The 20709-nt window shown below is 50.5% G+C and overlaps 8 protein-coding genes across 9 annotated transcripts; 3 read left to right on the top strand and 5 right to left on the bottom strand.

The window, feature by feature from the left end:
• Positions 1-257: 257 nt before the first annotated feature.
• PV06_06081 (uncharacterized protein) lies at positions 258-2198 on the bottom strand (the record flags this gene model as incomplete). Its single annotated transcript, XM_016407153.1, has 1 exon — positions 258-2198. Exon 1 carries the CDS (start codon positions 2151-2153, stop codon positions 258-260), a length of 1896 nt encoding a protein of 631 aa, XP_016262757.1. The 5' UTR covers positions 2154-2198.
• Positions 2199-3483: 1285 nt separating this feature from the next.
• PV06_06080 (uncharacterized protein) lies at positions 3484-4575 on the top strand. The gene is made up of 3 exons (XM_016407152.1): positions 3484-3641; positions 3707-3896; positions 3964-4575. The coding sequence occupies exons 1-3, from the start codon at positions 3574-3576 to the stop codon at positions 4393-4395; spliced, it is 690 nt and encodes a 229-aa protein (XP_016262756.1). The 5' UTR covers positions 3484-3573; the 3' UTR covers positions 4396-4575.
• PV06_06079 lies at positions 4532-6029 on the bottom strand. 2 transcript variants are annotated; one of them, XM_016407150.1, is made up of 4 exons: positions 5289-6029; positions 5205-5235; positions 5051-5140; positions 4532-4924 (listed from the first exon to the last, which is right to left on the bottom strand). In XM_016407150.1, exons 1-4 carry the CDS (start codon positions 5990-5992, stop codon positions 4625-4627), a joined length of 1125 nt encoding a protein of 374 aa, XP_016262754.1. In that variant the 5' UTR covers positions 5993-6029; the 3' UTR covers positions 4532-4624. The 2 variants fall into 2 exon arrangements, with proteins under 2 accessions (XP_016262754.1, XP_016262755.1); XM_016407151.1 differs by having other exon boundaries at positions 5205-6029.
• Positions 6030-8078: 2049 nt separating this feature from the next.
• Positions 8079-10418, bottom strand: PV06_06078 (uncharacterized protein). The gene is made up of 3 exons (XM_016407149.1): positions 9905-10418; positions 9392-9861; positions 8079-9331 (listed from the first exon to the last, which is right to left on the bottom strand). The coding sequence occupies exons 1-3, from the start codon at positions 10221-10223 to the stop codon at positions 8129-8131; spliced, it is 1992 nt and encodes a 663-aa protein (XP_016262753.1). The 5' UTR covers positions 10224-10418; the 3' UTR covers positions 8079-8128.
• Positions 10419-10936: 518 nt separating this feature from the next.
• PV06_06077 (uncharacterized protein) lies at positions 10937-12292 on the top strand (the record flags this gene model as incomplete). The annotated part of the gene is made up of 1 exon (XM_016407148.1): positions 10937-12292. The coding sequence occupies one exon, from the start codon at positions 10937-10939 to the stop codon at positions 12290-12292; it is 1356 nt and encodes a 451-aa protein (XP_016262752.1).
• A 75-nt stretch (positions 12293-12367) lies between these two features.
• Positions 12368-14113, bottom strand: PV06_06076 (uncharacterized protein; the record flags this gene model as incomplete). The annotated part of the gene is made up of 1 exon (XM_016407147.1): positions 12368-14113. One exon carries the CDS (start codon positions 14111-14113, stop codon positions 12368-12370), a length of 1746 nt encoding a protein of 581 aa, XP_016262751.1.
• A 3756-nt stretch (positions 14114-17869) lies between these two features.
• PV06_06075 (uncharacterized protein) lies at positions 17870-18839 on the bottom strand. Its single transcript, XM_016407146.1, has 3 exons — positions 18755-18839; positions 18638-18701; positions 17870-18589 (listed from the first exon to the last, which is right to left on the bottom strand). The coding sequence occupies exon 3, from the start codon at positions 18580-18582 to the stop codon at positions 18205-18207; it is 378 nt and encodes a 125-aa protein (XP_016262750.1). The 5' UTR covers positions 18583-18589; positions 18638-18701; positions 18755-18839; the 3' UTR covers positions 17870-18204.
• A 332-nt stretch (positions 18840-19171) lies between these two features.
• Positions 19172-20628, top strand: PV06_06074 (uncharacterized protein). Its single transcript, XM_016407145.1, has 2 exons — positions 19172-20309; positions 20364-20628. Exons 1-2 carry the CDS (start codon positions 19339-19341, stop codon positions 20425-20427), a joined length of 1035 nt encoding a protein of 344 aa, XP_016262749.1. The 5' UTR covers positions 19172-19338; the 3' UTR covers positions 20428-20628.
• Positions 20629-20709: the final 81 nt, after the last annotated feature.

The raw sequence follows: 20709 nt of genomic DNA, 5'->3' as shown, positions 1-20709 counted from the left end.
ATCTGTAGTCACGAGATGGAAGTCTGTTCTGGCTATTTGCAAGATGAAGGAGGGGGAGAGAGTTGGCCCGACTAGTTCACACGTGACCGGGCTCAATGAGGGCGGGCCGGGCACGCCCAAAGTGCCCGCGGGCATTCTCCGTCCTTCGGAGAGATAAGAATCGTGAAACGATTGTACCTCTTTACTGCGGGGATTGAACCTTCTCATATCTGGGCAATACGGAGTGCAGCCAAATCGATCGAATCTATCGGAGTCGTTCAAGAATGCAATTCGAAGTCCTCGAAATTGTAAAACCAGTTTTGATCTGGACTCACATCGAGCCCTTGTGGCGAGAACTCGCCGATGTCCCCTTGCCTCTCTCTAGCTTCGTTGGGTTGTAGAACTCCTTTTGCTTGTTCCGGTTCATGCGATCGACTCGCGTGACGGTCGGCATGAAGGTTGCTCACTCCGGCGCTTCGCTGATGACGGTATTGGGCCAAAAACCCTGCGTTTGTCCTCAAAAGATCAAATGTTGTTCTCGTAAAGTTCGCACTGGGATTAATATTGAGAAGCCAGCGAAACTCGGCAATTTGAGAGAAAATGTCTTTAGACTCGAGCGTCTCCGTACTGGTGGCCAGTAATACCATTGAAAACGTGCATATGATGGCCAGAGAAGGCTCTGACGCAAAGTGCCAGAAACCTTGCATATGTTCGGGCTTAAGGCGTTTTAGAAAGTCGATGACAGACCGGAATCTCATAACTGCTGCACCACGGGTGATCTGGCGAAGTTCAGCGTCGAGAGGGTGCCTCATTTCTGACTCGATGATAGCCCTGTGCAAAGTCACCTCTGCAGCAAGGTAGGCTAGATACAGCTGTCCTGTAGCAGATAATTTCCGTGGTTGAGTGGCACCTAGATCTAAAGCCGAAGGTAGACTTGTATACCAGGATTTCAGTCGTAACTGGAGCGGCTTGACTGCTTGCAACAAGTCTACAGTTGTTGGATAGTTCATGGCAGCCTGCACCGTGAACAATGCGTCAATGATGTCGGAAACAATCTGCGTCAGGGACGACATGTGCATAAAAATGAGGATGCCCCGTTCGACTTCGGAACTGCCTTGCTCTGCATGGTCTTCGTCGACGTTCTCTGGGAAGTCGGCCAGCTCAAGTGGCGAAACTTCCCAGTTGTCCGCTTTGATGTGCGACGGGCGTCCATGAACGAGCGCTCCCCATTTGTCCTGCATAAACAAAGCCCACGCCAGACGTTTACGGACTCCTTTCTCCCATTCCGGAATTTGCCAATCGGAACAGTCACGATGCAGTCCAACCTCTTCGGCAGTAGCAACAAGCTGAGTGGTTAACCTCCACGAATCATGACGGGGTCGTTGGAGAAACAAGAGACCGGCCTGGATGTCGGAGACTTTGGCAGCCCTGTCGAAGGCCATAAGAGATGAAACAAGCTTCTCAAGCTCAGTAATAACTGGCTTGCTCAAATGAGCCAGGTCGATACTGTAAGACCACCAGTTCAAGGCAAGCATGTAGACCGCGGCTAAGCATGCAGGTGTCAGTTCTCGATAGGAGCGGCTGTGCTTTTCCAGGAAGACATCTTTGTGAAGGATCGGGAAGCTAGGATGGACAATCCGGAAATACAAGTCCACCAGAGCAGCGCCGTGAGGCGAGATGGTGGCTTCAATTTTGTCCAGAAGCTGGAGCTGTTCTTCTATGACATCGTCCTTGTCAGGAAGGATGAGAAAATAGCCATTCTCACCCACACGTCGTATATCGGAACCGGGTTGAGAGGCCCGGTAGTTACCATGTTGTTGATCATCTCTCGCAAGATCAAGTAGAACACGGCTCGGGAAGGAAGTAGCTCCGACGTAGCAATTCGTTCGGAAATGCTGATGACCGAGGGTGTGTTTCAATAACGATGCCCCTGGTAAGCTCGAGTAGTCCTGTGGTGATTCTCTCTGATTTGCCTCTGGAGACAGCGGAGAAACGGTATTAGCTCCGCTGGTGACTGGTTTCGATGGCTTCTTTCTCTTCTTGGGGGGTGCTTCAACGTAAGAACAGACCCGTCCCTGGCACAAGGTGCAAGAATCCCCTGGGATAGGTGTACATCTTTGCCTCACTCTGCGGCAATGGTCACAAGGCCTCTCAGGCCGAGACAAGGAACTCATGTGTCCGCATTGTCGCTGGGCAGGCGTTTCAATTCCTGACTGAAGTCTTTGTCGGGTTAAAATACGAAAGTGATGATGTTCAGCCTCAAGCGAATTGCGGAGGTGACTAAGCTCTTTCTTCGGAGGAACCATTCTTGGCATCACGTGTGCTCCTCGAAACCCCTGACTACGAAGTACTATGAATCTATTATCGCTCTCTCCTCAAGTCTCTTTTTGTGAGCATACTGACTTGACGGTGGTTGAGAGATTCCTAGGGTACGGCAAGACCCCAATGGTTACCACATGTCTCTCGCAAGAAGCCAAAAAAAAGAACAAATCCCCACTTCAGAAGTATTTGTTATTGTTTTTCCTCGGTGTAGAAGGAAATGGTTTAGTAGTTTTGTTTTTGTCTTTTCAAGGATAGAGAAAATGAGGTGAGATGATTTTGTCTTCCTGGGCAAGGGGGGCCAGAAGAATGGAGAGAGGTTACTCCGTGTATTCCATCTCCTTTTGCTTAGTTGGCCATCCATCACCTAGCCATGTGATGTCAACTTGATTCATCACTGAAGGGTCTCGGTGATTGTTGAAGGAAAGATTCGCTTTTCATATTGATAACATGTCCCTTGTTCCCTGTGCTCTACGGACATCATTACAACAACAGCCACTGTTTTAGCTTGATCGTACCAGATACATTGCAATCCACGTTCGCTCACTGAGAGCATTGCTACTAGAACAATAGCCTTTATGGCCGTCAAACAGCTGAATTCAACCCTTTTCAAGTTCTTATGTCTCTTACCCTTGTTCAAAGATTCCTGAACCCGACCTTATGCAATGGTCCTTACTAACCCAGGCTTAGTTGCCCGTTGACTTGTGGAGACTGGAGGAACTTCCTCCCCGACGCACTATGCCATTTTAGTCGTGATTTCCCTATGCAGTAGGTCTGGTTCTCCACCACCAGGAGCTCCGGCCTCAAAGTTCCAAGACTGGACCATGTCGAGTCGGCGCAACGTTCGACCTTGTCTGTCGAAATTCAGAACGGGAAAACTAGACAAACATGGTTTTTCCAATCTAGGCACCATCCTTTCTATTTGAGACGACTGGAATGACTTCTGATCACTATGGAGTTGTTGTGCATCAGGAAACTTGCTCACCTCGACAACGACACACAGCCATGGGACGTCAACAAGCCGAGTATTGTGAACCCATGCAGGGATGATTCCCAATCTTGGGAAATATGCTCGTCTAGAATCCTGATCTCCATTCAAAGGTTTCATGAAATAGGAGTCGGGTTGAAAGACATATAAAAAGGCTCGAGGACGCCGCGCATCGAATATACCAACAAGCTCAGCATAAACATTCTCAACTCAAGACAACTAAACCCAACCGAAATAAGACTCTCATCTGACGACACCACAAGCCCAAAAGATTCTCCATCATCACCATGTCTGCACCGTTCGACCTCTCGAAACCCAATCGCCCAATCCACATCGGGGTCATCCTCGTAGACTCGTTGAGTTCTTCCCTTGCCTTTCACAAGGTCACATCCGCGAGAGTAACTAACGTCCCACCTGCAGGATCACTGAACTCCTCGATATCGCAGTCGTCGACCTCATCGCCGGCATGGACAAGGCCCTTGCCGCCACGTTCCCGGACGAGCTCATGCCTCCACGCATCAAGGCCCAAGCTCTAGATATTGAAACCCATTGGGTCAATCAATCAGGCAAGACGGCCAGATTGTCGGGAGGGATATTCTTGCAACCTACCGTACGTTGACGCTCTCCGCATATTCCTCAGTACGTGCAAGATTTAACGCCGACTTCGTTACTGACAGAACGACTTCACCAACTGTCCCCCGCTGGACATCGTGATCATGGGAGCCAGCACCCTCGACTACAAGGCCAGCGAGGCCGAACTTGAGTTCATCCGGAAGAGTTACAAGGATTGTTCCGCCTTCATCACCATCTGCGGTGGCTTCGAAGTCCCATTCGCAGCAGGATTGTTCGAGGGCAAGACCGTTACGGGCCCACGACCGTTCCTGGCACAAATGCGCAAGGTGGCGCCGCAGACCACATGGCTCGAAAAGCGCTGGCACCGGGATGGCAAGTTGTGGACGAGCGGCGCCGTCACCAATGGCTTGGACTTGATCAGGGCTTTTGCCGAGGAGTACTGGGGCGGCGAGGGGTCGTTGGTGGAGTTCTACGTTGGCCTGGGCCATTTTTCCAAGAGGGATATTAACTATGCTGACGCTGAATATCCTTTGTGATGGATGGTTTGAGACTTACGTGAACGGCGGCACCATGGCCACGAGAAAGATAGATAGAAGGTACTGCAGCGTGGGAAAGATATGATCCCGGGTATGTGAATTGCACCAAGAGTGAAAGTATGGGTGACCTGATTTTGTTTTATTTTCTGTACATGAATGACAGCTAGAGCAAATATTGTGTTGACAAATCCATTGGCGCTTTTCCGTTCTTTTCATACTAACCTATAATTCATCGCCAATACGAAGGTCCCTTGTAAGCAAACATTTCCCAAGCCTCGTCTATAGCCTTGACCACTTCCTCTGGCAGTGGGCCTTTTTCTAGGTCGGCCAGATTGGTCTCGAGTTGACTTTGGCTGCTGACGCCAATAATGATGCCGTCGTTGCCCTTGTCTCCGAGCTGCAGTTTCGAGTGGTGCACGCACCATCTTAGGGCTGTTTCAAGAAGGGTGAGACCTGCCTTTTTGACGACGGGCTCGATATGCGAGAGCGCATCGAACGTCGTGTCGTGGAAGTAACGTTGTCGGTACATCTGTGGAAAAAGGGGGTGTATGTCAGTGCAAAGGTCCTGCCAGGGTGCGGCAGCATGAACATTGCTATGGCAGGAAAGTTGCTGATTGGGCATGGAGACGAGTGATTTTAGGTAAAGCAGTCATACCTTGCCAGCGTTTGAAACATTGGCGAATCGCCCCTCAGTCGGGACTTCTTCTTTCGACTTGTACTTGCCGCTGAAGACACCTCCAGCTAGCTGTTCCCAAGTGTTAGTATACACTGGCACATTCCTCGTTCCTTTGCGATGCTCGATAACTTACCGGATTATAAACAACCAGGTCGATTCCATACCTTGTTGCATAGTCAGCCATATACTCTGAAGAGGGCCCTCCCGGCCAACTCACTTTCGACAACAAGGTATCAACTCCTTTTCAATATCCCTTGTGATGGCATTGTACATGGCTTGGTAAATGCTGGGCTTGACCCAGCCCCTCTCATTCGCAATGTTCCAACACTCACTGACCTCCCAAGCGGCAAAGTTACTCAATCCCAACTTGACAAACTTGCCTTCCTTGAATAGCTCGTTGCACGCCTCCATCGTCTTTTCAAACGGCACACTCCGGTCCGGCGCGTGCAGGTAGAAGATATCCACGCATTTGGTACCCAACTCTTGCAGACTCTTCTCCAGACTGGCGCGCAGCTTCTCCGGCGAGTGGTCTCCAGGATTGACGGGGTAGCATTTCGTGGCGAGGGTGAGGCCACGGTCCTGCCATTTCGCCTGTGCCGTGAAGCCCTCTTGCTGGCCGCCGATGTAGGCCCGCGCCGTGTCGACCTCGTTGTACCCTTGTTGCTGGAGGTAGTCGAGGCACTTGTTGTAGTCGTCTAGTTTGGTGATTCGGCCGCCTTTAGACTCGGTGCCCGGAGGGCCAAAGGTCATCAGACCTAGAATCACTCGAGGTTTGTTGCTCGACATCGTGGAAGGTATGAGAGGCATCTTGGGCGCAGCGGAGGAAGAGAGTGGGGAGATGTGGTGTTGGAGGGACGCAAGTCGGGAGGTGGTGGAGGCGTGGGATGACAGTGTTGATAGTGGCCTGAGAGTTTTGTGCATTGACTGTACAGGTGTGTGATTTGACAATGAGCTTTCAACTTGTAGTTTTATCTATCAATGTCTCGAGGGGCGCAACTCTTTTTGTACTGTATCATGCTTCATCATTTTACCCCACCGGCGTTTACACCGAGTAACTCCGATATCCACGACGTCAACTCGCCGCTGTGGCCCTTGTACTCGTAAGGCACACAATAGGCTAAAGGACGGCACGAACAGATAGGAGGAAGATATGATGATCATAGGGAATCATTCTGGAGTTCTTCGGAAGCATCACTACGGGTTTAGTGTTTTGCTCTAGGGGAAAACCACCGCTGTGGCGTGTTATGCTCCAAGCCTCCAAGCCAAAAGTACAAAATCCCGCCTCGCCAATAAGACACCCGCAACACCATGGCACAGAAACAATTACCCGTACCTACACATACCTAGGCCTCCAGTAGTGGCTTTGCTTAATCGGAGACGAGGCTGAAGAATATGAATCCCAGCATACGGAGGGGTGATTATCCATCGCTGACATAATGACTATATTGTATGAAATCCCGGCTAATTCCCTCTTTGAGTATTTGACCGATAAACACCAACACTTTGCAGTCTCCATCTCTGTCTCTCTTAATCATCCTTCTCCGCAAAGCTTACACAACCCGGGGCGCCCAATGCTACCAAAGTCGATCACTGGCCCGCTGATAGTTCCTGCGGAAAAGGCGTATTCGTTCCACCGTCAATCAGTCTCATGCCAACAGTGAGTGATCATTGTCCAAGTGGGCAACCGACACAAGTACATTTGAAATCGCTCGGATTGATTGCAAAGCCTACGAAATAGTTATCTACCCATCTTTCCATTCTCCGTCTGCACAAAGCATTTCAAGGTCTCCCTACATTCAACTATAAATTGACTTGTGTTCTTTTCTACTACTGATCATTCTTGGGGCTGGAAACATATCAAACCCATCATCATCTTCTTGTAAGACACAACCATCAAAGATTCTCCAACATCAACCACCACAACCACCGCCACCACAATATGTCTTCTTCCAAACCATCTATCCTTCTAGTCCCGGGTTCGTTTTCCTTTGCGGGAATGTACTATCCTATCCAAGACGCGATCAAGGCCCAAGGCTACGAATGCTTCGTTAACAATCTCCCCTCCGCAAGTCGCAACCCACCCGAGGAACCGGCAACACTAGAAGATGATGCCGTCTTCATCAGAGGCGTCATCGAAAAGATCGCCGACCAAGGCAAAGACATTGTCGTCATCGCCCATTCTTACGGAGGTGTCGTGGCAACCGAAGCCGCCAAAGGAGTCGTCAAGGCCGACCGTCAAGCCAACGGTAAAAGAGGGGGCATCGTCAAGATTGCGTACCTGAGTGCCATCGTCCTCCCGGTCGGTGGTTCAAACTTCAAGAACCAAGGTGACCCTCCGGCTGCACTGGTCGAAGTTGGAAAGGTGAGCGTGCAAAATCTCTCACTCGACAGATTGAAGTCACCATTGCCTCCTCTCTTTCATCCCCCCATCTCCCTTTTGTTTCGTATGTGTATGTACGAACACGAGAAATGACCGCCATTCTTGTTCTAACGTGTCTTGAAAACAAACAAAAGGACGGTTTCATGAAAATCACCGGCCTCGAGATCTGCGCCGGAGCGACCTTCAACGACTGGGATTTCGAAAAGGCCCTCCTCATGACCAAGTCCATGTCCAGGCACTCTTTCCCCAGCTTCGACAGTCCGCTGACCTACCCCGCCTACGAGCACGTCCCGACCGCGTACATATTCTGTGAAAAGGACATGATCATTCCGCCCGAGAAGCAGCGCGAGTACATCGACCAGATCAAGCAGGGGACCGGTGGCAAGGAGGTAGAGGTCCACACGCTCAACACCGGTCATTGTCCTACCATCACCGCCATCGAGGAGACGGTCAAGGTGATTATCAATATCGCAAGGTCGGCATAGATGACAGATGGACGATACGACTGCGCTGGGGGCGGAATAGAGAGCTTACGTGGAGCACGAAGTAGTGATGAGAATGACTGAGAGAAAGGAATGAAAGCATCGGTATTTGTGTCTAAAGTCAAGATTCAATCTAGACAATCTTCGAAACAACCGTGGCCATTCAAGCAGTCATAACCTCAAAATCATCTCCGCTCATCTAACCACCGACCAGTCAATGCTCTCACATGCCGCAATGTCCAATCTTCCAGAGGAGAGGAGTTGAGCAGCGTGTCCCGTGTCGAGCAGCTCTGGAGAAGCATGCGTATGACAACCCTCATGATTCCCAGCTTGAAGCCTACTCTCAGTGAAAAAACTTGATCTTGTGCAAACCGATTCGATCACTCTGACTGCCGACCCTGCCGAACCGTATACGTCCTGAAGATCGACTAGCAGCATCTTGGTCTGGTCAAGATACGAGCGTCCACCACTGTTGATCGCCGTATCACCTGGCAGAGCATCTTTGACATGTTCCATGGCGGCATTGAGCAATGCCGTCGCGCCGACCGGCGGGAGAAAACGGAGCAAGTCGCCTTCCTGAAGAGGAGTGGCTATGTCTGTGACTCTCCGCGCGGCTTGTTTTGTGACAGTCTCGGAAAAGTCCCGGAGAGACCTTGCTGCAGAGTTGTCTGGGTGTTTGACAGCATCGTGAGGGCGATGAACCAGTATCAGCGCTGTGTTGTACAGCATTTCGACAATGGCAGAATGCACACCGACCACTCGTCCGTTACGGCGATGGTCCCGGCCAACATTGCTCCCTTCGGTATTGGACAGTTCCGCGTACCATTCGCGTAATTCTCGGTCGAGAGTCACGCAGTCTGGAGCAAAGGTGTCTGAGGTCTTTGGAACGAGGACTGTCTTGGTGTCAACTGCGAGGTTGCCTGAGTGAATAGTAGTAGGTGTGTAGAGGATATTCAGAATGCGGTCAATCAAGACGTATAGTTTGATATTCATAATGCTCAATTTTCGTAAGATCCTTGCATCTGTTTCACGATCTCTCATGTAGTACCAGTCAAGCACTTCAGACAGATCTTCGTTGTTGAGATCGCCTAGTTGCAGCGCAGGAGCAGTCAAGTCTCTAGGTCGAATGCACGCGGCTCGGCGGTCACTCATAGACACAGATGCGTCAATCATTAGACCGCATGACCATAGCCTGCGACGGAACTTCCGATATGTAAGAGGCAAGGTCTCCAGTTCGAAGGATCCGTCGAGCCCGAGATTGGCTGCAAAAGATAAGGCGGAGCTTAGGAAGTAACGTCTTCCTTTCATACCACCCGGCTCATCGTGATAGAATGCGATAAGCAGCAAGACCTGAATCAACGTGATGGGATCCGATTCAATATCGGCATTGTATAATAACTAAGGATTCTATGCTCAGCAGAATATTTCAGAGATTACTTGCTGGGTATCGTAGCATACCTTGACTCTATCGAAGAATGCCGTGCGAGCTTGGTTGTGACTTTGGAAACCGGCTCTTTTCAGGCACTCCTTATTGACAAATGTGACGCCAGCGAACATGACCGCTTGAAACAGCAAAATACTAACCTTGGTATTCACCCCTTCGCTGTCGATGGCTCGGAAGAAAGGCCCCATATCCAGCAGAGGCATGAATGGGTGTACATAACAGACATACGCGCGGATAAGCTCGTCCGTCATCATCAACGAGGGAGGCACCAAGGCCCCTTTATGTTGTAAGAACCGAAGGACATCTGGGTCGAGACCTGACGGCAGTGCTGCTATGTAGCTTGGGAGGTCTGGTTGTAAACTTGGACCTTCTTGATGTTGTGATGTGTCTTCTGATTGGAAAAGAGCTTCCATCGAGACGGCATGTTCCGGACCCAAGTCGGATTGGGGACTGTGTATGCCTTTCGAGGCGTTCGCATCGTTATCTGTCTCATTAGCATTGCCTAAATCTGTGAGGGAGGAATTTACCAGATCGCGGCCAAGCTAATGAAGACACCATGTGATATCCATGGTTGCTCGCCTCTAGATTCAACGCGTTGTTCACAGGACCACTGTGAAAAAGGCTATCTTCGTGTGGCAGGTCGACCTCGAAAGTGTGGGTGTTTGACTCTGGAATAGCGCCTGTCTTCGCACCTTTTCCTCTCCGTCGCTTTCTAGCAAGGACCACTGAACATTGGGTCTGGGTGCGGCTGCAGTTGCTGCAAGGATTCCCTGCTTGTAAGACATCGCACTTAATTTTCTGGTTTCGACATGATAAGCAAGCTCTAGGGGCTCTTCTCCTGAGCATTGCCTGGCATATATTCTTTGGAAGAGGCCTGGACAGAAGATGCGTAATCTCGGAAATCGTAACAACCAGATTATCGTCGATGCGCTAGTGAATCGGTACTCTTCCGCCAGTCAGCCATCAACATGATAGTCATACAAGGTGGCCCATGAGCATCTAGTATACCGAGCCGGAATGCAGTCCACGAATATTACAAATACTCTAGGTCCTGTATTATGAAGAATGGAAAGGGAACGATTGGAGATATTTTACGGGTCAGTCCCAGAATTAAAGCGGCTTGAATATTCACTGCAAAGTTGTCTCGCCGGATTGGGAAGATGGCGATGCCGCCCTGTCGAGTCAAGGTCTAGACCCCAGCTAAACATCTCTTCTACCGACTTCACTTCGAATCAGTAAATTTAGGTGATTCTAATTCAACCTGCCTCCTAGTTGTCTGCAGCTGGGTCTCAAAATGCCACATGGACCTGACACGGTATCCTGCGGTTACAACGTGGCGATCCAGTCGCTCGAAAACAGGGTGTACCACATGCCGCAGTCGAAGAGTAAAGTGTGACGAGCGTAGACCTGTGTGTCACAACTGCTCTCGTCTCCGCAAGAAGTGCGGCTACTTGGAAGGACACGAGCATGACTCGAGGCTGACATACAGCTCGGCCCCTGTGCTGCCGACATCCACAGGCATAAACCAGGGTCTTGGGCAAGAGGCTTTGTCACCTTCTATGGCTCTGCTCAATTCCGACTTCGATCTTGGCGAATGGGGAGACATCCTGGAGGATAGTGACTGGCTAGGAAGCAGTTCAATACTACCTAGCGCAGAAGATTTATCATCTCATACGACTCGTCAAGATAGTCTTGAAAGGGGTTCCAACATGTTCCCCTATTTCACGAGCAGCGTCAACCCACCATTCATCACGCCGTTCGACTCGGCCAATTGGGACCTTGCAAGACAGTACATTGCGGGATTGGCACCCTCGAACACCTTCATCGCGGCCGCGATCCAGTGTGTGCAAGTCCTCTACAGATCTTTGGACCAGGGGAATGACATCTCGGATGCCATGCAGTCTTACTTCTCGGCAAAGAGCATCTACTTGACCATGCTCAGCAGCGATGATCAAGGCCTGGAGCCTGTCCTCATTGTGACGTTCTTGCTTTGCATCTTTGAGATTGTGGCCCAACAAGAAATGATTCCGCACACTCTCAAGCAAAAAGATCCCTTGATCTCCAAAATCGACACGTGGGCAAAACTACAGCCCTGGCCACCGATTGCACGACGCATCACTGTCTGGCTACGGTGGCTTCACACAAAGTCCATGCATTTGGGTGGGCGTGGCATCCTCAGCCCGCAAATATTCGCTCTTCTACCGGTCGATCGGCACCCCGTCCCTCCCTTATTCTTCCTCCACGAAGATCCGCCTGAACCTGGCCTCGAACTTTTGGAGCCTACGATGTCGGCCTTGTTCCACTTCTACGACGAACTGCAGGACATCTCAGTCCAGGCCTCGGCTCTGAACAGGCATCATCGCTCGAGAGGGACTGTGGCAGACGAAACTGGCGTTCACTGGATCTCGATAAACATTGCCAACCACCTCAATTCCCTGTGGCAAACCAGGCCGTGGCTCTTGCGCCATCCTACCACAGGCCTCTTCAGCAGTCATCCTCAGCACAACCAACTCTGCGATATGTTGGTTGTACTATGCAGGGTATGCTATTTCGCAGAGACCATCTATCTCGACAGAGCACAAAGTAAAGATCGTACAGCAAGTCCCGATGCACAGAGGGCAAGGCAGGAGATTCGTCTCTCCGTGGACGAATTCTCCAGTCGTGCGACAACCCAGAAGCACCTGGATGCGGCTTTTCTCTGGCCCCTGTTTCTGTACGCCGTCGAAAGCCGTACCGGTGCAGACGTTGATTGGGCGCTATCCAAACTACGCTTGATCCAAGGCCCCCTGTGGCAAAGCGAGACCGTTACTACCTTTATCCAAGACTTGACCAGTGAACAACTCAGCCGAGGGGAGCGAGTGGATTCGCGTCTCTTTTGCCTCCAAAGATATGGAGGGCCTCCTCCGTATATTTGAAATCTTCCGACTACATACCTACGTATCAAGCTTTGTCCCCTTGTTCAGAAAGCGTGCACCGGCGATGCTGTGTTCTCATTCTGCACCACTCACGTATATCCGTGCCTCGAATGGTTCTAGTTTGGACTCGACATCCCCGACTGTGCGCATGATCAATTTGAATGTGTCCAACTCTATTTCCGCGGGGACTGTAAACTCCTTCGTCTCTGCCGACAGATTGGCCACAGTGAGAGATGTACAGCCTGAGTCAACGTCGTGTTTCGTGAATACAAAGATGTCAGCAGGAGACTCTACCATTGTGAACCGCCCATAGACAAAAAGACCGAGATACATTTTCCGGAGCGACAACATTTCTCGCCAGAAGCGAAGAACGCTGTCCCGTCGGTCCAGCTGATCTGCGACGCTGATCTCTCTGCACGAGGCTAATACCGGCATCCAAGGGTGAATCTCGAAGCCTGTAAAGCCAGCGTTCGCCGAAGAGTCCCACTGCATGGGCACTCTGGCATGATCCCGAGCGACTCGCTGTAGCGCCTTTCGAGCTTCCGCGATAGCCTCGGGGTCGTTTTGGGTCTTCGCGCAGACGTCGGCAAAATAGTTTCTCGACCGGACACACTGATAGTTTTCCACAGGCCAATCGACTGGCGCGTTGATCATTCCGATTTCCTGCCCTTGGTACAGGAACAAGGTGCCGCTCAGGGAACAAAGCACAGTCGACAGCATCTTTGCCGAAGCCTCTCGCAGGTGCGGGTCGTCCGACGCGAAGCGGGACACCGACCTTGGCTGGTCGTGGTTTTCGAGGAACACCGTAGTCCAGGCCGTGCCATCGTCAATGACATTCTGCCACTTGGTGAGCTCCCGCTTAAAATCTGAATTGTCGAATGCCACCGGGATGAATCGGTTTCCTGGTTTGGTTCCAAGGTACACCGTGTCAAAGTTGAAGACCATGTTGAGTTCCTTGTTCTTATTGGATATGTACTCGAGCACTTTGTTCGGGTCTGGTGTATTGGGTAGCTCTCCGACAGTCATGATCTCGCCAAACTCGGCGAAGACGCTGTTGATCTCGCGGAGGTATTCGTGGATTCGAGGTCCGTTCGTGTACATGTCAAAGGCTACCTGTGTGTCTTCTCCCGGGTCGGAGATCTTCGCATCCGGCAGTCCAGGGACTTTGGAGTATTTGTTGACCGTGTCAATCCGGAAGCCATCCACACCGCGTCTGAGCCAGAACCTGATGGCACTCTCGTAGATGGCCCGACGGCACTCTTCATTTTCCCAGTTCAGATCTGGTTGTTGATCGGCATAGACGTGAAGGTAATATTCTTGTGTCTTCTCATCCCACGTCCATGCCGGAACTGTGAATTGGCTTCGCCAATTATTCGGAGGCAGCCTTTTTCCATTTGGATCATATCGTGGTGGCCTCCACATATACCAATCTCTTTTGGGGTTTCCTTTTGAAGACCTGGACTCTTGAAACCAAGGGTGTTGGTCGGATGTGTGGTTGATGACTAGGTCGAATAGTATCCGCATGCCGCGTTTATGTACCTCGTCTATCAGGCATTGACAGTCCTCCAGTGTGCCATAGGGTTCGTGAATATCTTCAAAGTCACTAATGTCGTAGCCCATGTCCACCTGCGGACTCTTGTAGTGCGGTGCAACCCATATGGCGTCGACTCCGAGATGATGAAGGTAATCCAACTTGGAGATTATACCCTGTATGTCTCCTATGCCGTCGTTGTTTGAGTCTTTGAAACTGGCCGGGTAGACTTCGTAGACGACTGCTTCTTTCCACCATAGCCGGTTCTGTCTGGTGGTAGCGTAGATCATCTTTCCACTATATTTCGGTTGCAATGTCAATCTGTCGGTCAAGAGGTGTTTCTTTCTTTTCTTTTTGCGAACACAGCATCTACTCTGGTGATTTTGACCCTGCGGCGTCTAGGGTTAAATGAGTCGCATTTTGCTCCCTCCCTAAGGCAATTCCGAGCCGAGGGAGAGAGTCTTTGCCGACCGCTGATGGATGCATCTGGCGAAGATCTTCTTGACTTATCCAATCGCAAGATCTTTTGTCAAATCCCTCTCGCCATTGACACATGGAATTCAGCGTCTTTAATCGCCAGTGGCCTGAGAGCCTCGAACATGATGGGGGTTGTTGGTGGCGATACATCGTACCGGTCGAGACGATCGCTTCGGTCGCTACGACAATCGTCCCGATCGCTTGGACCCCAGAAATCTTTTCCGGCTGTTCGATGATTGGTTTCATCTAACCACCATCCAAAAAGCACCCAATCGCAGTATGTTTCGAGACAGAAATGAAAATATTTGAGTATGTCTTGGCTACCGATCTCCTCGTCTGCTCCGTATCTGGAGAAGAGGCGGAGGAAAAGATGTATAAATGTCGTTGATCCTATCCGGGGATTCTGAGAATGGAGCTTCGCATCGACAGGACACTCTTTTTAACTCTGGTCACCAAAAATACCCTTGCAAGGCCCACGACTATTTACGCATCTCTCGCAGCAAGACTGACAAGTCAAGATGGATGTCCTCGAAAAGCACACCGAACAAACCACCCACTCCGAGGGTCAAAATGATACGACTCGGGGCGACCTTTCTGCTGCGCAGGCAGCAAACACCCAGGAACACCAGCTCACGTTTTGGAAATCGGTAAAGGCCTATCCAAAAGCCATCGGCTGGTCGGTCCTCCTGTCCACGGCGATCGTCATGGAAGGCTACGACACGAAACTGATCGGGTCGTTGCAGGCGCAGCCGGCCTTTCGCAGGAACTACGGTGTCGAGGTGAAGCCGGACAGTTACCAGGTTACCGCCCCATGGCAGGCCGGGTTGGGCAATGGCGCGACGGTCGGACAGTGTTTCGGTCTCGCCCTCGTCGGTGTCGTCACGGACAGGTTCGGGTTCAAGCGTACGAACATGGTGGCTCTCCTCATGATGGTGGCCTTCATCTTCATCCCTTTCTTCGCACCCAACATCAAGGTCCTCCTGGTCGGTCAGATTCTTTGCGGTATTCCGTGGGGTGTTTTCCAAACACTGAGCACCGCATACGCCGTCGAGGTGTGCCCGTTGCACCTGAGGGGTTACTTGACTACCTACGTGAACCTTTGCTGGGTACGTTTCCCTTTTGATTCCTCTCTCTTGCGTCCACTCCCCCTTCTGTTAATGCTGATTGGCTTATTTCTCTCCAGGTATTCGGACAATTCATTGCCGCAGGAGTTCTTCGAGGTGTGGCGACAAGAACGGACCAGTGGGCATACAGGATCCCTTTTGCCGTCCAATGGGTATGGCCCATCCCACTCGCGATCGGATCCTTCTTCGCACCCGAGTCGCCGTGGTGGTGTGTTCGCAAGAACAAGATCACCGAAGCCAAACACAATCTAGCCCGCCTCCTGTCTTCCTCTTCTCGTGACTCTCCTTCGGTCGGGTCGTCGCAAGTAGTCGATGTCGACGAGGTCGTGGAGTTGATGAAGGTCACAGTGGGACAAGAAAAGGAAGCCGGCACGGGTACTCACTACACGGACTGTTTCAAAAAGACCGATTTACGGCGGACGCTCACCGCCTGTGCCGTCTGGGGCATGCAGATCTTGTCGGGGACCGGCCTGAGAGTCTACTCGACCTACTTTTACGAGCAGGCCGGGCTGGCCACCACCCAAGCCTTCAACATGTCTCTGATCCAGTACGCTCTCGCCGTGGTCGGGGTCTGGATTGCCTGGGCGGTCCTCCCGCACTTTGGCCGTCGCACTTTGTACATTTGCGGCCTGAGCGGGTTGGCCGCCACCTTGCTCGTCATCGGCGGGCTGGGCTGCGTCAAACACCCCAGTTCGAGCGTCAGCTGGGCTATCGGTTCCTTACTCCTCGTCTACACCGTCATCTACGACATCACCATCGGCCCCATATGTTATTCTCTCGTGGCGGAAATCCCTTCGAGCAGGTTGAGGAGCAAGTCGATTGCCCTCGCCAGAATCACTTACCAACTCCTAAACATCGCGTTTGGGACCTTGACGCCCTACATGCTCAACCCTAGCCAGTGGGACCTGGGTGCCAAAACTGGATTCGTCTTTGCCGGAACGTGTCTGCTCAGTTTGGCCGTCACGATCCTTTTTGTGCCAGAGACCAAGGACAGATCTTACGCTGAGTTGAACATTTTGTTCCATGAAAAGGTGCCGGCTTGGAGGTTCAAGGATACAGAGGTTGATATTGCGGATGGTTCAGCGAGAACTTTCAATGAGGAAGACAGGTAGACGTGATAGGTAAGACAGGTCCATAGGGTGCATTCACCAACTCGCCCAACAATCAACGAGTGAAGTTGTTTGTCCCAAAAAAAAACCTGGATAAACCAAAATTCTACCAGAAAAACAAAAATTTGAAGGTGTCTCGAAGCCCCGACCCGTCTTTCGACCCGGTCGGCGCTCCTAATACTTATCCCGACTATGACCATTCACAAATCTCTACTCCATAGAGGAACGTATTAATCCGTAATACTTGTAAGAGATGCTACAGTAGTCATGGAAACCTGCCAGACTCCCAGTTTAATCCCACTAAGCTAGTTTCCAAGGATAAGCCCAACCTCCAAACCACTTTGTAACAAAGTCACATTGCGACGTGGTGAGTCTTTTACTAGTTGGGCCATCAAGGCGATCAATGTTGAAGGAAAGTTCACTGGAATAAACATATGAAGGGCACAAATTAAACGAGGCATTCACTTGAGGTCTGGTTGGGTTCACTTACTGCATTCACACACCGCATTCACCAGGTCCTGCGATCCAAGTAGGAAGGGTCTCAATCAATGGATAAACGGTGAAGTCCATTTACTTCGCCAGGTGTCGAGATGTCGAACTCAATCTGTTCCAAAGTACGAGTAGTGATAGTAAATCAGACGGAGTCGACTAGGTATTCTGACTGGTACGAGTATTCTATAGGTACACAAGACGCTCTGGTCATCGAGTCCCAAGGACTGGCGAGATACCAGTCTATGACGTGTCGACTCCGAGGGGTCATCAATCTCCCTCAGCCTCGTTCATAACTAGAACCGTCCATGCAACAGAATAAAATCAAGTAATCCAAACTTGGGGGCTTTTATCAGACCGAGGCTTTTCTCAGACCGAGATTTACCTCCATAAAGCACCCAGCATGTCTTTTACCCGTAGCCCCGCGTTCCCTTTACTCAGTCTTCTCACCAATCTGACAGCCGTCGGCAGTGCGACATTCTACTTGCATTCATGGAACAAGTTTATCTATGAAGAGAACGAAGCACGTATGGATGAGATTGAAGGGACACTGAGGGGCCACACAGGGTATGATCCGTTCTCATTCATCCAGACAAGACTTTTCGAAGGCTAACATGTACGACTCGCACGAAGGCTCATCGAAGAATCTCTCGACAGACTTGAGGGGAAGGCTGGAGAAAAGGATACCGGGGAGAAGATGTGAGTGCTGCCCGTCAAGCCACTCAAGAGGTTATCGCCACAGACTTTGAGGGCAATGTACTTTCAAGTGGCAGTCGACCATTAGTTTACGCTGATACTAGGGATGGCCAGGAATGATTATTATGGAAAGCGGACCCGCGATGAGAAGGAGAAGCGGAAATAGGTTTTGGGCAAAAGGCAGACTGAGTGCTCTTCATGTTGCCCTCCTATCCTCCTACAGTGGTGAATGGGGCCGGAGTGGATATGGTCGACAACCATTCCACATGTTGTCGTCTTTCAGCGTCCAGGACGTTTTGATATAATGTGTCAGTCATTCAATGACTGTATGCAGCTGGAGGAAGATTCAAAAGCTCAGAGCATATAGCATCTCCTTGATCATCCTCCCTGGCTCAACTACCTTCAGTGCACATGGTAGAAAGACTCGGCAGTGACGAGAACCTCTAGTTGAGTATGAAGCTCGTTACAAGATTGGAACATGGGGCCTCATGAATTCAATGTGCATTTGTCGAGTAGATCGTCTTCGCAAAGTGGCCATTGCCTCAATTGCCAACAGATGCGATAGTTAGTCGGAAATGGACCACGGTCCAGCGAGTGGCACCGGAAGCCGAAAGACTCGAGATATCCAAACAGGGACGGTGCTTTCAGTGGTTGACTTCTGTCTGTGACTGCATACCTAGGTATGACACTTAAAATACCGCCAGTGGATGAATATCGGAAGGATGAGTACTGGTTGCGATCATAGACTTCGTGGCAGCAACCTGGTTTTCGGAAGGTGAGTTTCTCAGAGGGAGTATTTTGGTTCAGGTGACTTGTTGTTGCTGCTGCTCTTGTTGTTGCGCTGTTTCGTGGCCTTGCTTCCATTCAAATTCTCCCATTGTTAGCAGATGCAAGTGTAGATCAGCAGGGAGGGACTTACTCTGCCGACACATAGGACACAATCCTTTCGAGGACTCTTGCTGGATCCATGTCAAGAGACAGTGCTGCATATTGTAAGTCTCCAAGAGGCAGATTGTTTGTAAAGTGATGTACACACCATGTGGAATGAGTGGCCACATTTCCCCATTAACAATGTACAGTCGTCTCCTGGAAACTTGCATGTAGGACAAGTTCCATCGAATTGCACGCGACAAATGCCACAGACTTCATCTTCTGGCATATCCCAGCGCCATGTTGCAACGGCATGCCATTTTTTGATTTTGACCTTCATGACTGGATAGTCGCAAGTGAACAAGAAGGTTGTGGTCTAACAAAAAACAGAATATGATATCTCGGTTGGTGTTTGTGTATGGATTGTTGACGCGCGATAGCACGGGCCAAAGGCAACAAAAGTGACTAAGTGACTTAAGTGGCTTGAAGAACGAAAAAAGAAATATAGCCGAGTCGTGGATAGCGGAGGAGGAGGATTGAGACAAGAGTCAAAAGGTGGAGTAGTTAACTATGAGCACATCCTAAATTACTTGTTACTTCTGATAGCAGCTGCTTGCTTCTCTGCTCACTCATTCACCCCACAGACTTGCGGACAAGTCCCTGCGATCTGCAGCATCCTACCGATCTCTTTTCGTGGTAGCAGTGTCAGTTCCCGCGCAGCATGAGGTGATAAGCTATCACATCTTCATCATGATCACAAGCATTCTTGCTCGGCCTTTATTACGCCAGCAAGCTCCTCTCTCCCGCATCGACACTCATCTTCGGAAGTCCATCATGTCTCAGCGGCAAGCCTTCTCCTCCTACTTTGTGACGCCCAAAGAAGTCAACGACGCAATGAGGCAGAATGCTCCCACGACTATATCCACGTCTCCGAAAGTCATCCCCATCTGTGCAGCATGGTTCATGCCGAACGACCCTGAGAAGAGAACTGGCCTTGAGATCTTCAAGAAGAGCAGAATACCGACTGCGAGGTTCTTTGATATTGACGAGATAAAGGACAAGGAATCGGAATATCCGCACATGCTCCCCACATGTGACGAGTTTGCCAACGCCATGTCCAAGCTCGGTGTCAGGAAGGAGGATGAGCTGGTTATCTACGACACTGAAGAACTTGGATTATTCTCGGCGCCTCGAGTTGCATGGACGATGCGCGTATTTGGTCACCCAAAGGTCCATGTGCTGAACAATTTCCGCCTCTGGGTCAAGGAGGGCTGTCCTGTTGAGACCGGACCGCCTCAGATTCCGAACATCACTAAATACCCAGTGCCTAGTTACAACACGGACATGGTGGTGAAGTTTGCCGAAATGAAGACCATTGGCTATGATCATGGAAAAGAAGGCGCCGAGGATATACAGATCTTGGACGCTCGGCCAAAGGGTCGATGGGAAGGGAAAGACCCAGAGCCTCGACCTGGTCTTAAGTCTGGACACATGCCAGGCTCAACAAGCCTCCCATTTACTGAGCTGCTTGACCCGGAAACAAAGACGTTACTGCCCAAGGAAGAGTTGATCAAAGTCTTTGAAGCTAAGAACATCGATTCTAAAAAGCCGATCATCACCAGCTGTGGCACCGGGGTGACAGCAGCCATCATTGAAGCTGCTCTCAAGGAGGCGGACTTTGGAACAGAGAATGATCGAAGACTATATGATGGTAGCTGGACGTGAGCAACCCCTTCCCCGACTCGTGGCTCGTTTAGAAGACTAATGTTGCATAGGGAGTGGGCCTTGCGAGTATCGCCTACCAGTGGCCTGATCCAGTCCAGCAAGGTTTCACAATAAGCCGGTGGCAGCTGCTCGCATCTTTTCGAACAAGTATTGAGGCGCATGGTGCAATGAATTCGTTGCCGCGTATGAATTGACGGTGGCTTGGGACGTATGCCGTTAGCGACGGCGTAAAGGCGTTTTATTGATTTTCATTTTCATTTTCATTTTCATTTCATAGGCTGATATGGTTTTCCAAATCCAATCCCCTCCGTCATCTGTGCTGTGCTACTTTTCCAGCAGCTTGTAACTCGTGTTCGAAAGTGTTCATTTGCCCACTCGTATAGATAGTTGTGGCAG

The sequence above is a fragment of the Exophiala oligosperma genome, assembly GCF_000835515.1.
Source record: "Exophiala oligosperma strain CBS 72588 unplaced genomic scaffold supercont1.5, whole genome shotgun sequence".
NCBI classification, from domain to species: domain Eukaryota; kingdom Fungi; phylum Ascomycota; class Eurotiomycetes; order Chaetothyriales; family Herpotrichiellaceae; genus Exophiala; species Exophiala oligosperma.
This window is presented reverse-complemented; position numbering and strand designations above follow the sequence as displayed.

Bases quoted from the DNA above. Each gene is read 5' to 3' on its own strand.
- PV06_06080 (XM_016407152.1), top strand. From the start codon at position 3,574: ATGTCTGCACCGTTCGACCTCTCGAAACCCAATCGCCCAATCCACATC. The intron at 3,642-3,706 runs GTTGAGTTCTTC...TCCCACCTGCAG, and splicing joins GGGGTCATCCTCGTAGACTC to GATCACTGAACTCCTCGATA. The intron at 3,897-3,963 runs GTACGTTGACGC...CGTTACTGACAG, and splicing joins GGATATTCTTGCAACCTACC to AACGACTTCACCAACTGTCC.
- PV06_06078 (XM_016407149.1), bottom strand. From the start codon at position 10,223: ATGCTCAGGAGAAGAGCCCCTAGAGCTTGCTTATCATGTCGAAACCAG. The intron at 9,862-9,904 runs GTAAATTCCTCC...CTAATGAGACAG, and splicing joins ATTAGCTTGGCCGCGATCTG to ATAACGATGCGAACGCCTCG. The intron at 9,332-9,391 runs GTATGCTACGAT...TAGAATCCTTAG, and splicing joins CATTCTTCGATAGAGTCAAG to TTATTATACAATGCCGATAT.
- PV06_06075 (XM_016407146.1), bottom strand. From the start codon at position 18,582: ATGGAAGCAAGGCCACGAAACAGCGCAACAACAAGAGCAGCAGCAACA.
- PV06_06074 (XM_016407145.1), top strand. From the start codon at position 19,339: ATGATCACAAGCATTCTTGCTCGGCCTTTATTACGCCAGCAAGCTCCT. The intron at 20,310-20,363 runs GTGAGCAACCCC...AATGTTGCATAG, and splicing joins CTATATGATGGTAGCTGGAC to GGAGTGGGCCTTGCGAGTAT.
- PV06_06079 (XM_016407150.1), bottom strand. From the start codon at position 5,992: ATGCACAAAACTCTCAGGCCACTATCAACACTGTCATCCCACGCCTCC. The intron at 5,141-5,204 runs GTAAGTTATCGA...ACTTGGGAACAG, and splicing joins ACCTGGTTGTTTATAATCCG to CTAGCTGGAGGTGTCTTCAG. The intron at 4,925-5,050 runs GTATGACTGCTT...CTTTTTCCACAG, and splicing joins ATGTTTCAAACGCTGGCAAG to ATGTACCGACAACGTTACTT.